The 14,687-nt window shown below is 43.3% G+C and overlaps 1 protein-coding gene across 3 annotated transcripts in view; it reads right to left on the bottom strand.

Moving 5' to 3' along the window:
• Window positions 1-251: 251 nt before the first annotated feature.
• The window catches only part of TRABD2A (TraB domain containing 2A), a 74,902-nt gene continuing 60,466 nt past the window's right edge, over window positions 252-14,687 (bottom strand). For all 3 annotated transcript variants that reach the window (XM_053371334.1, XM_053371333.1, XM_053371336.1), the window contains 3 exons: window positions 8,268-8,358; window positions 4,661-4,927; window positions 252-1,458 (listed from right to left, as the gene is read on the bottom strand). In XM_053371334.1, the coding sequence (XP_053227309.1) occupies window positions 1,269-1,458; window positions 4,661-4,927; window positions 8,268-8,358 (548 nt within the window). In that variant the 3' untranslated portion in view covers window positions 252-1,268. The remainder of the gene's footprint in view (window positions 1,459-4,660; window positions 4,928-8,267; window positions 8,359-14,687) is intronic.

Genomic DNA, 14,687 nt, shown 5'->3' with positions numbered 1-14,687 from the left:
GATGAATACCCTGTGTTTTTCTCTGACAGGGACTCAAGGCAGCTTGCAGATAAAACAGGCAAACTCCACTCCCTCCATCTGCCAAAAGAGGCCTTTCTTGCACACTGGACAAAAGTGGTTCCCCCTCCCTGCTCCATTCAAAACAGTCTGGTTCCAGCAGCAAGCAGCGAGGTGACTGTGTGCATTTCTGATTCCACCCACCCACCCAAGTTCTTATCACTTTGAGAAATAAATATATACTGGAGACGAAACAAGGTGTAATTATTTATTATCGCTGTTGTATTAGGATTTCTAAGGCTTTGCCAGTACCCGGTTCATCCACTTGGCTCCTGAACCTGCCTCTGTCCATAGCTGCTTCAAGGCAAAATTAAGGTTAGGCAGATCACGGAGGTAGAAAGCATAATAGGCAATATGACCAGAAGAGGAACAAGACAAAAGAGGCGCAGCATCCGCATCCCATGTAAAATCTTTTAAGGGATAGTCACCAGCTCCAGGCTAGGATCTAGCAACCCTTTGGAAAGGGCAGGAAAAATAAAACACTTGCTTATTTCAGAAATGGTTCAAATTATGCGGGAGAGAGGAGCAAGCTTTTGAGCTGGCATACACACCAATATTTAAGAGGCAAAGCTTTTCCTGACATTAAAAAGGTAACTCTTGTGAAAAGCATCACCTCCTAAAGACTGTGTGTGTGCGTTCAGCTATCGTTAAAAACACAGGAATGGGTCCAGTAAAAAGTGACAAGTACCAAGAGTACAGAGGTTGGGGGCAGAAAAGGCAGTGATAACACTGAAACAGATGGTTGTGTGGATCTGCAAAGAGCAGAAAACACTTCATTCCAAACAGTACAATTATGGCCAAATTAATACCTTCAAGTCCAAGTTCATATTGCTTTGAGAAGCTCAAAGCTCGTTATAGCGACCACATAGAAACAACAAACAAACCCCCAAATTGTTTTCAAGTCAGTTTCATACAGCTAAATAACAGCTATGTTACATATACATTCCCCAAAATCATCATGGGATAACATGAAAGAATTCTTCTGCAAGAGAAGGATAAATAATGGCTTTCATCAAAAACATCTTCTCCTGTATTGGGCACGGTCAAACCAGTTAATCATGTTAATGGTCCAGATTCAGGAAAAGGATGAGGCAAAAAATAAAAATAAAAAATCCATATAGATGATCTGCCCTTCAGAAAAGTTGTTCTTTTCTCGTTTCACCCCAGATCCTTTGAAAAAAGATAAAAATATGCAGTTCTACATGGAAGGTTCACGCCAACATCAGTATAATCACTGAGGGCAACACGAAAGTCAATATCATGGTGGAGAAGAACAGAAATAGCCCACTGGAGCAGTTGGTGTCTGTCTGGATGTGACTGGATCGTCCGTGGCCCCGTGGTTGCGGCTCGACGGTAATGTACCCATTAATTATACGAATCCGAGGAGGCGGATCAGTGGTACTACAAGGAAGAAAGAGAAAGAACAACGATGTCATTCACACACAATCAGCAGCAAAATAAGCACATGCCAAAAGGTGCATTTGCACCATAAGATAGAATTACATGGTACGCACTACAAGAAATACAGTATAGGGATTCTGTCAAATATGGCAGCTTAAAATTGAGTTCTCCCTGCTCCCTTTTGTAATATATAGTAAAGTATACCCCATCTCCTGATGTCACCACCTGTGCATTTACCTGCCCTCACTAGTCCCAGCCAACGACGCAGAGTGGGTGCAGGAAAATGCACAAGCCTTATGGGTGTCACTATACATTACACAGCAGGGGAAACTTCACATGCACTGTTGCTTATAATAGCAAGCCCAGGTTTCTCATAACTGTAGCTCCATCTCAATATCTAGTATTTCCATACCACTTCACATGCATTATTTAAGTGCCCCTTACAACTAGGCTTGTGACCTGCTCCTTATTTCCAGGGCCAATTCCTTATTTAGGATTAAAATGCAGTGCCATCTTCCTCTTGGGTTACTGCAATGCGCTCCACTCCAAACCTATACCTCTTCTTCCAATATATTGAACACGTTCCCAACAGCACGCTAATGGGATTTTGGAGAATCCGTTTTTTTAAAAATGCTTCCTAAAATGGTGCTACTCCTAAAGTGCTGCCAGATCTTATGCTGGTACTGTGTACCTTACCATACCCAATTATTTTTCTTTTGGTCCTTTCTGAGCCACAGCTGTTTCCTCAAGTACCACATCGTTGGCCAGAGCTAATCTACATCGACCAGCACAACCTTAATGTTTGAAGTTCTCTGTCACACCAATCTGAAAACCCTTTCCCTATTTATTTATTTATTTATTTATTTGTTTGTTTGTTTGTTTGTTTGTGCACACTTTGAGCCTTCCCCTTGGTGAGAATATAGATACAATAAAGATAGCACATATGGATGGAGGATAGCAAGGAAAGCCAAATCCGAGGAGGCCAGCAAAATTAAAATCAGGTGTCCACAAAGCTCAGGTGAGCAGACGGAAAGAGCCATGGAAGCAGCCACTCATACAATGAAGTGTGAGCATTTCCTTCTACAGCATGGGAAGGCAAACTAAGGCCCAGGGGCTGGATCTCACCCAATCGTCTTCTCAGTCCAGCCCACGGAGGGTCTGGGAATCAGTGTGTTTTTACATGAGTAGAATGTGCCCTTTTATTTAAAATGCATCTCTGGGTCATTTGTGGGGCCTGCCTGGTGTTTTTACATGAGCAGAATGTGTGCTTTTATTTAAAATGCATCTCCTCTGGGTTATTTGTGGGGCATAGGAAGTCATTCATATTTTTTTCTTCAAAATATAGTTCGGCCCCCCACAAGTTCTGAGGGACAGTGGACTGGCCCCCTGCTGAAAAAGTTTGCTGACCTCTGTTCTAGAGGCTGAAGCATACAGCTGACATCAGCTTGAATTACCTCCTGCCTACCCCGTCGTAAAACTCTTGAGATACAAATTGTCATCAAATTCCAGGCAAAAACTGAAGTGAGCCCATGTGCCAAACCAATAAAATAAAAGCATATTAATTTCAATTATGCCAGACTGCTCGTGCCATCCGGCTGCCATGCTCTGTTTCAGCTTTCAATTGGCCAAGTGCATTAAGCCAAAAAAGAAGAAGAAGAATGGAGTGGGATGGGGGGAAGGCTTTGGGACTTTGAAAGCAATTAGTACCCCTTTAAAACACTTACCCCTCTGTAGCTAAAAGCCCCCACAGGACATTCACACACCAGTGGAAAGGAGCCAGCTGGCAATTTAACAGTAGAGCAGTAGTGACAGCAAAGAAAAAAACCATATAAGAACCCAGGCCAAAAGCAACGCAGTGAGACCAACTTCATAACTGAATGAAATTGGCAGCTCTGCCCTTCTTTCTTCATTGCTCCAGGTTATTAAAGGCCCAGGCCCAAACACAAAAGAGTGACGGTTTATAATATAAGCTGTCAAAGATCTCTTCCTATATTTTCAGAAATTTGTGTAGAGGGTTGACTTTTGCTAGGATGTTAAACAGGGATTGTGGGAGGGGGCAGTTGCCTTGTTCCTTATATTTCTACAGTGACTGACAGCTACTGTTGCTAATAATAGTAATAATTATAACCACAACAACAGAGAGCTTCTGATTATATTCTTATAATCAGAAAGATTATATTCTTATATTCTTATAACCTGTGAAAGATAACCAGACACTCGTTTTCCTGGATTTATTTCTGTTAACATCTACCTGTCACAGGATATCTGTATTTATGATCTTCGGCTTATTATCATATTTTCAATTTCAGTATTAAAGAGCTCCCTTTTGTTGTTTCTTGTAGATGTGGAAGTGTCCCTTATTTTCCCTTCTGCCTCAATAACGTAACTTGCCCGTTTAGGAACTGTGAGGTAGTGGCACATTTAAGTAGTTCAGGCCTACAACTAGATTTGAACCAGGGACTTATTGGCTCGCAGGTCACACACACTGCGTTACACCAGCTATACACAATCATGAAGATGAAGCAGTGCAGAAGACATAGCCAATTTGATGCCCTCCAGTTGCTGGATGCCAATTTCTGTCAGCCCCAGCCAGCATCGCCAACACTCAGGAAATATGGGAGATGTAGTCCAACAAGACCTGCAGGGCACCAGGTTGGCTACCCCTACAGATTATGACTTAGGTCATAATCAGGTGCGCCAACTCATTGTGGCAGAGGGGTCTTTGGCGCCTCAATATTTGCTGGCAGGGGGCTGGGACCCATCAATGTTGAGGGGGCAGGGGAGGCCAAGTGCAAAATCATATGTGCAACATGCTCGGTCTCCTCCCAACCACCTGCGTCACGTTTGTGTGACATCATACATGCGCCATCATATCGTAGGGAAGAGATCGAAAGGGGAGCCCAGAGCAGGGCGGCTTCCTCTCTCACACTCAGTGTTTGAACCATGCCATGCTGGGCTCCCTGCTCGGTCTCCTCCCGACAATGCGCATGCGTTGCATGTCACACGTATGACATCATACATGTGATGCACGCCAGTCCCCAAATCTGGAGCACAAAACAGCGCCTCTGGTCACAATAAAAAGCCTCACCTGGTTAATTCTGCTGCTGTGCAGCAGTTGAAACCACTGCCAGTAGGAGGAAGCTGGCATCCCCAGCCTCAATTGCTCAAAGAGCATCATGTTCCACCTCAACCTGCTCATTACCTTTCCTCGATGCGTACCCAGAGGTCATTGAACTGGCGCAAGCGCTGCTTCTTCTGCTGCTTCTTTTTCTTCTTTTTGTATTTCCTGTCCACTTTGTCCAGCAGGTCAATGCTTTCTGGCAGAAGCAAATGAGGCAGCAGCTCCTCCTCTTCCTCCTCCTCTTTCTGCGGATGTTGCTGGGGAGAGTGGAGCTCCTGAGAGATGATGTAGGAGGCGTATTCTGGGGAAGATGAAGAGAGGGCAGACAGCACCTTCTGATGCTTCCCACTAGAGAAAAAAATAAATTGTTGTTGAAAGGAATTTGAGGGAGGATGGTTGGGTACATGAATGTCTTCCACATATATTGAGAGAGAGAGAGAGATAAAAACCTGAATGGCTAGGAGTATTTTTCAGGTTACTGTATATCATTGCAAACATCTTGCCTCACTGAAAATTCCAACAAGACTTCAACAACAGGACAAACTACCTGCTCTTTAAAAAAGAAGCAGCAGCTCAGTCTTAATAGCTTCGTGCTAGTTATAACTTTGTATAAAAAGGAAAGCTTGACATTTGACAATAAAGCAGGCTGCACAACAAATAAATGTGGTTGTTCCATCCCCACCCACCCCATATAGTCAGGAAAACACTTAAATTCAACCGAAGTGATTGGATTATGCAGCTGCTAAGCATTTCTAAGGACCAGACTGCAACTTTTCACTCAATAGTGCAATGCCCCCAAAGCATTGGGTTCCATATTTGTTGCTGAAGTCTTCCCTACCACACAGGATTCTTCCAAATTAGTATCCATGGAGATAGTAAAAGTGCTCTGGAGAACAACATTTCAAACTGCACTTCATGCAATGAAAGATCAGACCTTTGTGATGCCATTCTCCAACCTATGAAGTTATTCTCATCTATCTCAAATGGTGTGCCGAGAGAACAGTTAGTGTGCTGGAGGAAGTAAGTCTAAACCTAGTGGAGCCCCTTGTGATCCTGGAGAACTATTCACAGAGGAGGTTGCTGAAATCTGGGACCCCCTCCAAACCGGGGCAAAAGTTTTGCAATCGTTACAACGATTTGGAGGCTGTCCCTGATTTCAGGGTTCATAGTTAATGAGGCTGTGACAGAATGATCCAGAGTCACAACAGAATTGGCTACCTTCTAAAAGTAAACCCTTCGGGCTCCAATAGTGAAATGTCTCTCCAGTTTTAATACAGAAGAAAATCCAACTCGTGTATCAAAAATGCTGCTCCAATGCTACAAGAAAGGAGATTCCGACTAAACATCAGGAAGAACTTTCAGGCAATAAGAGCTGTTCAGCAGTGGAACAGACTCCCACAAGAGGTGGTAGACTCTCCTTCCTTGAAGGCTTTTAAGAAGAGGTTGGGTGGCCATCTGTCATGGATGCTTTAGCTGAGATTCCTGCATTGCAGGGCGTTGAACTAAATGACCTTTGGGTCGCTTCCAACACTAATATTCTATGATTCTATCATATCAAAATCTAGACTGTACAGAAAGTAATCTGAGATTGCCAAAGGGTAGCTAATCAGCAATAGGGAGGGGGCATCACACCCAATCCTTTTAAAATGCATACTGGGGCAATGCACAGTGGAAGGAAATACTGACAAAATATAGGGTGGTTCTTTCTCTCACAAGGCTAAGATGCATTTACAGAAGAGGGGGGAATGTAAAACAAGAATCCTTTAATTCTCAGTCAAATGTACTCACTGAACCTGAACTCAGGAATAGGAATGTAAAATAAGTTTCAGACAGACCGATCAAAGACTGAAAAACTTGGGATGGAATGCAAAAGCCTCCTAGGAGGTCACAGATGGACTTAGGAAAGACCCCAAATTTGTTTTCCAAAAAAAAGAAAATGAAGCAGGGAATAGCCCTAGGCTTGGATAAGTAGGAGTGGTGTTAGCTTACAATTCACTGTCCACTTAGCTTGTGGTCCTCACCACTGGATCTGATGAGTCAATGATCTGTGACTCACCCCTGAAGAATGTTTGGGGTCCTAGGCAGATAAGGAGGCAGAGGAGAAAGGCCAGGGCCACTTCAGCCATTAGAGTTTGCAGAAAGAGGTAGCAGAAGTTAAAAGGAATATTCGCTTTTGTTCTGTGGAAATGTCAGTGAACATGTAATCACTCCTACTCTAAGATAGTAAAAGCTCCTGTTCACTTTGGGATGGTGCAGATATAATGAAGCGGCTCTTATCTACAATTAATCTTTGAAAGAGAAATCAGTAACGTCAAGTGTTTTTATTTATTTAGTTTTAATTGAAAAAAGTTAAGGGCGCACCGGTTATAGGTAACTTTGCCCTGGTGAGTTACAATAATACGGAATGGGGAAAAAATATTAAAAGGCAACCTCTTTTCCTCACACTGAGTAGTAGTTTTCACTTACTGAATTTTAAGTTACCTACATTTCCTCCAATATTTCACGCATTCATTCATTCAATCTGTATTCAACCCTTCCTCCCAAATATCTCAACAAGGCAGCTACTTTCTGAGCCTGATCATGCATTATTTTTTAAAAAAGATTAAATTTGTTTGAGGGTGGTGATTACTCAATTAAGCATTTAATCTGACAGATAGCCCTATTATACGGAAGCTCACGATCTGGAAGATACAGACCAATAAAAATCCATATATTAGAGGCACCCTACAATACACAATGTAAGAGCAGCACTTCAAATCTTGTGATTGTTTATGCAGGGTGGGACTTACTTGCAACCCCCCCTTATTTTATTCAAATTGGCACCCCTGTAACTTTGTGTCTTGTGACTAGCTCACACATCTGTGACACTGACTTGATGAATGGAACACCAAGTCATGACTTCAGTGTGAGAATGAATCATCAGAGATACATCAACTCAGAAAAATATTCCTATCACTTCAGACAGCATATTTTCAAGGAAACAGGTTGAACAATCTGCTACCAGTAACTAAGTACTGTATATGGCAATCAAGTGATTTCAACAGCCCTTTAAGGAAAATGGAAGAAACCAGAGTGCCACGGATGCGTAAATTTGCGTAATTTATTCCGGATATACAATAATGGCATCTGATTATATATTTTAATCGAATTATTGATTTAAAGGTAAAGGTACCCCTGACCATTAGGTCCAGTCGTGACCGACTCTGGGGTTGAGGGGCTCATCTCGCTTTATTGGCCGAGGGAGCCGGCGTACAGCTTCCAGGTCATGTGGCCAACATGACTAAGCCGCTTCTGGCGAATCAGAGCAGCGCACGGAAAAGGCGTTTACCTTCCCGCCAGTTTACCTATTTATCTACTTGCACTTTGACGTGCTTTCGAACTGCTGGGTTGGCAGGAGCTGGGACCGAGCAATGGGAGCTCACCCAGTCGTGGGGATTCAAACAGCCATGATCGGCAAGTCCTAGGCTCTGTGGTTTAACCCACAGCGCCACCCGTGTCCCTATGATTCATTTAGTATCTAAATTTATATTCTGTCTTTGTTTCATCATAGTGCTCAAGGCAGTGTCCTTAACCCAAGCACTGACCAGATTCCAACCTGCTTATCTTCATTAATATGGTTGTATCATGTGCCCTGCAACCAGGATATAATTAATCCCACAAAGATAAAGACTGAAGACATGTTTGTTACCTGTTGGTGGCATGTCCAGCAGGGGTATGGTCAACTTCATATCCTTTTCTCCTCAAAACATCTATCACTGTATTGTTGCCCATGAAATGACCTATAGCCAAGGAAGAAGAGTATTAAGTTCTGCTACCAAATAACAAAATTGCATACAGTTCAGATTAGTACCAATTCAGAATCTAGATGAACATCTGTTTTATTGACTTTAGGAGAACACAGTACAGTGGATCAAACCAAACTCCACAGGAGAATGGAATCACAGGTTTTCCAAGTTACAGATAAATTATTGAGGTTGCAAAATTGTTGCATTAGTCATATATCTTAAAACAGAATAAAAAGAAAGCGTCTTTGGCATACTTCTTGAGTATATTTGTTGGGGGAAAGAATCGATCAACAAATAGTTTAATGTAAAGAGGTCCACAAATGTTACATTCATCAGTACGGAGTTACCTCTTTGTCTTTAAACTACCACAGGATTATTTGATAGCATAGTTAAGTCTGTTATCGTATGCACACTTACACGGAATAAAATCTCATGCAGTGCAGCGGGACTTGCTTCTGAGTAAGAATACACAGGACCATGCTGCATTAAACACCTTTTAAGCTAAATAGCATTGTCCCTTTGAGAAGGAAGTCATTAAAAAGAGAGGGTCTTTCCCCCCAATAAGAAGGAGTAACTGATCGGGCCTCAAGATCAAAGAGAAACATTCTCAACAATTGTGGGAAAATGTAGGACTAAAAGTACAAAGTGGAAAATGAAGCAGGCACAAAAAAACGCACGTGTGCAAAGCATTCCCTCTCCCCCTCCCTGACCCAGGGGTTCTTAAAATGCATATAATGAGATTTTTCATTATTTCCCCACTCAACAATGTGCCAGTACTTGACAAACTATACACCCAAAGGATTATACCCTCTTGCAGTAACCCATCTCTCTCCACCCCCAGAATAAGACAATAAAATTAAACTGGGGCAAGGACCTTCTCTTTGTATGGCTGGAGTGTTCGCCTCCTTTTCCCCCCAAGCCTAGCAAATAAGAGATGAATTAATACTTTGCTTCTGTTCCCAAAGCACAGGCAACAGCCCCAGTCCTCCAGCGGTCACAGAATGATTTCTATGCTGAATTTTAAAAAATTAAGAAATCCATCCTCACACTATTTTTTTATTATTATTTAAAGAAAAAGAAGAAGCCACAAACAACTATGAGTGAGGGGGGATACACTCTCCCAAAGTGTAAGATCAAACAGTCCTTCTTGATGGGGGGCTCTCCCCACAGAGGCATGATAGGGAGCATAGGCCTCTTTCACCTGTTTTCTATTTTGGCCTAACACACTTGAATGCCCCCAAAGAGAAAAGCCCTGAGCTCTTGTCCCATCAGAAAGCCCCCCTCCTCCTCTTTTTGTACTCGGCTCTCCATTATCCCCATGTAGGTGAAGTGATGGATTTGAGAGGTCAATTTACTCTGGCAGCGGGTAGGCAGCCATGAATCTCTATTCTTCTGTTCAAACTCCAAAAAAAAGGGGGGGGGGGAGAAGCTTCCTGCGTGTATGAGCTCTGCCAGACACTGTACCAGAGAGTAAGACACAAACTTCTAATCCAGACAGAAATGGAGTGAGATTGGTCGTCTCTGCTCAAATAAACACTATGGTTTCATGGTTCTCTTTTACACACACACACACACACACACACACACACACACGAGAGGGGGGGTCTGATTTGCGCTTTCAAGACTTGACAATGGATTGATTTCCAAAGTCCAAAGGTGGTGTGGTGGTGGGGAGTTTGCAGACAAAATTTCTGCTTCACGCTAAAAAGTTGGCGTTTTAAAAGAAGCCAGCATATCGGTGCATTTTGGGCCATTTCACAGCTTATATTTTAAAAATCATGGTTCTCCAAACATTTGCTACCCGGAGCTGTTTCTCTTTAGGATTTGAACTGGAAGCATATGACTTCTGCACCCTAGAATAGTTTTATATGTAGATATCCTTAACTACCCAAAAACAACGGGAGAGGCATCTTCACTTCAACTGTGGGATAACTCACTTTAGTATTTGTTTTCCATGGTAATGCCTTCTGCTTTTCCCTAAGCCACTCAAGAGCTTAGGAATGCGGATTGTGCTCCCTGAACAATGATGATACTTCCAGGATTCTCAATGCCCTTGTCAGCTGTAGCTTGGATTGCATCCACACTCCCGTCCTTGGGATGATGTCACTATTTGAACGCAGTGGATGGAGGGAATCAGTGCTGTGGGGGACTTTCTACTCTAGGGGGCAAGCAGGGAGGGGAAGGAATCCACCCAACATGCCAGCTTCTTCTTTTTAATAGACACTTTCAGCCCTGCTAGTGGCACACTACTGATTATTACATTCTGGGTCAAGTTAGACAGGATGTATAGGCAGGCAAGTTATCAGCTGCACAATTACCAAGCAAAAACAAACAACCAGGAGGAGTTAAGAGATCAATCAGGACTATGTCAGTTAGATGCCGCTCCCTTCAGAGCCTTGATCCACTACAGCAGCTATTAGTCACAAACAAAACAAATCACACAACTGCCAGTTGCAAGAATCTATACTTGGCCATTACAAATCCACTTTTCTTCAAAAGAAGACCACGCACCTAGATTTCTCAATGACTAGATCCAGACCTATTTAGCTCCAAGGAGGTTTGGAATTTTGGTTGACGTGTCCCCAAGGCAAAATTGTAAATTATCATAGAATTGTGGAGTTGGAAAGGAACCTGAGGATCTAGTGTCTAGTCCATGGGTAGGCAAACTAAGGCCCGGAGGCCGGATCTGGCCCAATCTCCTTCTAAATCTGGCCTGCGGACAGTCCGGGAATCAGTGTGTTTTTACATGAGTAGAATGTGTGCTTTTATTTAAAATGCATCTCTTGGTTATTTGTGGGGCATAGGAATTCGTTCATTATTATTTTTTCAAAATATACTCTGGCCCCCCACAAGGTCTGAGGGACAGTGGACCGGCTCCCTGCTGAAAAAGTTTGCTGACCCCTTATCTAGTCCAAGCCCACGCAATGCAGGAATATGCAACTGTTCCATATGGGGACTGAACCTTAGAGCTGCATAAAAAAATTTCATCCTCATTAGGATAACTGCGATTGTCTGCAGGCTCCCTGTTAAGCATGCATTTGGCGACAAATCTTTGTTTGCTTCTGCTTAGTGGTAGAAATAACTCTTTAAAGTCAATACCAAAGAATTGGTTTTCCTACTATGCTGATTTATTATCACTGTCACAAAGAGGTAGCATAATGAAGGGTAGCAAATAGTATTACCCATGTTAGACAACAGCAGCATCACAGGAGACTTTTTAATAAACAATCCAATAACTGAATGATTAGGAGGTATGCACTAGATGAGTGACTGGTGTCCCATGAGAGGATGGATTATGTTCTCTAGCCTCATTACTCATGGCTGAATTTAACCATGTAATGCTGTCCTATAGGTGTAAAAATATATTTGCTGCATCCCTCGGGGTCCCCTGCAACTCCACGGTTCTATGATCAGCTTCTAAGCAAAGTATTAGTACAAACAATGTAATCTGCTCATTTGATAGCAAGTTATCTAGTAGCTGGTACAGCACAATGATTAAAGAAACGGAACTCTAAATCAGGAAATCACACTTGCACCATAAACCTAGGAGGTCACCTTAAATAAGCCAATCACTGTCAGTCCCCACCCCTCCTTCTGCAACGTTTGGATAAGACTGACTTAATTTATGAGGCTGTTGTAACCTTTACAAGTTCGAACACTAAAACATTATATAAATGCTAATCATTTGAGTGGTGATGATTTAGTTCTACTACCTCTAAGAGAAAATTTCCACAGAATTTCCTGACCACACTATCGTCTGAGGTGCATTTCCATTGCTGTACCTAGTAAGCAAACTGTGTAGACATTGAGCATGTGCTGACACACAAACACACAAAATAGCAAACCCAACTCCTTCTGCAGCCAACAGATCGCCATCCTCATAAAAGAGGGGGGACCCAAAAGTTATCAGAAGTACTAGAAATATTTAGGCAGGGGTATTAAAGGGGATTTAAAATTGAGAACTGAGCATGCTCCGTGTTTGGGGAAGGGGAGAAATGAAGGGATGTAATGGAGTATATTGAAAGAAGATGTTGCAGGCTGGCTGGAAAACTGAACAGGATATATTAGTTTTCATTTACGGTTAGCCGCCTAGGAGGCCTGCTGTCAAGGGCAGAGTATAAATATTTTAAATCTGTCAACTGTAAATAGATGCTTAGACGCTAAGCGAAGGCATGTTTTTTGTTCCACCTCTTTGTGCTCCTTGGAACATTGCACAGCTGTTCCTCCCCCCCCCCCAAAAAAAATATATTTTAAGAACAGTTTGTCCCTAGTCAGCAACTAGGAGAGGAGAAATAAAGGCTAGATTTCAGACAGGGAATGGGTTGCAAGTTCAGCACCATTAATAATAATAATAATTTTTATTTATATCCCGCCCTCCCCAGCCGAAGCCGGGCTTAGGGCGGCTAACAACAATAAAACAGTACAAAAGTACAACACAAACAACACTCTAAAATCATTCATTATAAAATTAATGAATGATTAGTTTCTACCTATGAGTTCACAGAAAATCCAAGGCACAAAGGCATGTTAACAGCACCAGAGGCCTTGACAGAAGCATCTGCTCTGTGCAGTGCAGCAACTCTCCTTGAGACACAAGCATTTGTGGAGCTCAGGACTAATGCTGTCTAATGCTGCTGTTGCAGGAATCCCTGTCCACCACCACCTGTCAGCTGCAGTGCAGACTGTGTCAAGGATTCTTGGTGTATCCTGAAGGAAAGGAGGTATGGAGGATGTGATCACTACTTGAGTATTGGGAGAAGAAGGAAATCAATGCTGCTTGAGATCTCTTTACTCTAGTGGGACATGGGTGGCGCTGTGGTCTAAACCACTGAGCCTCTTGGGCTTGCCTATCAGAAGGTTGGCGGTTCGAATCCCCACGACGGAGCGAGCTCCCATTGGTCTGCCCCAGCTCCTGCCAACCTAGCAGTTCAAAAGCACGCCAGCGCAAGTAGATAAATAGCTACCGCTCTGGCGGGAAGGTAAACAGCATTTCCATGTGCTCTGGTTTCCATCACGGTGTCCCATTGCACCAGAAGCAGTTTAGCCATGCTGCCCACATGACCCGGAAAGCTGTCTGTGGACAAACTGTGGAAAGCGAGATGAGCGCCACAACCCCATAGTCGCCCCATAGTTGCTTTTTTCAGGGGGGATGCAGGGGGACGCATGCCCCTAAACATTTTGTGAATCTTTGTACTGTTGTCCATTTACTGTATTTATTTTTCCTGTTCTGAACTATAGAATGGTAGTTTCCTTGAGTCAAAATGAGAGTAGCCCTAAATGTTTTTTTAGGGGGCAGCACTGCCTTTACCACTCTAGTGGGCACAGGGATGGAACCAGGAGAACAGTGCAATTTCTTGCTTCCCTTAGACATTCTCTCTGCTTTATGTGAAAAACTATGGAGGCTCTTTCCTCTTTGCAATCCCAGTTGCCTAAAGCACAAAAAAATATGAATTTCAACAGACCTTCTCTGTTGCCATTCACTAGAGGAAGAGAAAGTGGCTTAAAGAAGCAAAGGCACAGGTGAAGGACCATGTGATTTAAATATTTTGGGGGGGGAGCATAATAAGAGTAGATGTCCTTAGAATGAGAGGGCTGTGCAGGGAAGCAGTTGGGAAAACTCCTTGCGGGGGGGGGGAGTGGGCAGATCGAGCCCCTGGCTCTCCCGACAACATATTTCTAATTTAATCTTCTACTTCCTTCTCTCCTGGCTTGATGTGGTTTCCAAAAAGTCTCAGATGGAGCTTGTTAGCAAGTTGCTTTTTCTGGAGATGTCAGGTGAATTGTGACTCAGCACTTTTCTCTTTGTGGGAGTCTAGGCTGAGTGGCCTTTCCGTGAACTCTGGAGCTCTGAATGCACTATCTGCCTCCATGAAGCATAAGCCTGCTTTTTGGGAAAGGTGGGGCGGTGCCGCTGCAACAATCCCACCATTATCATGTTGCTGCCTCTCAGAAATGGCTAAACAAAACAGAGCTGCTGAGTTGGGCTTGTCATTCCTGCTTGTATATACAGTGGTACCTCTGGTTAAGAACTTAATTGGTTCTGGAGGTCCGTTCTTAACCTGAAACTGTTCGTACCATTTAGCTAATGGGGTCTCCCACTGCCGCTGCACAATTTCTGCTCTCATCCTGAGGTAAAGTTCTTAACCCGACGTACTACTTCCGGGTTTGAGTTTCTAACCCAAAGCGTTTGTAACCCAAGGTACCACAGTACAGTGGACGCTCGGGTTGCGAACGTGATCCGTGCAGGATGCACATTCGCAACCTGCAGCAGCCGCAACCCGCAGCAGTGCGTCTGCACACGCGCGGGTTGCAATTCGGCGCAT

Source organism: Podarcis raffonei, chromosome 17 (assembly GCF_027172205.1).
Source record: "Podarcis raffonei isolate rPodRaf1 chromosome 17, rPodRaf1.pri, whole genome shotgun sequence".
Lineage (NCBI taxonomy): Eukaryota > Metazoa > Chordata > Lepidosauria > Squamata > Lacertidae > Podarcis > Podarcis raffonei.
Note: the sequence above shows the minus strand (reverse complement) of the source record. Positions and strands in the feature narration are given on the sequence as shown.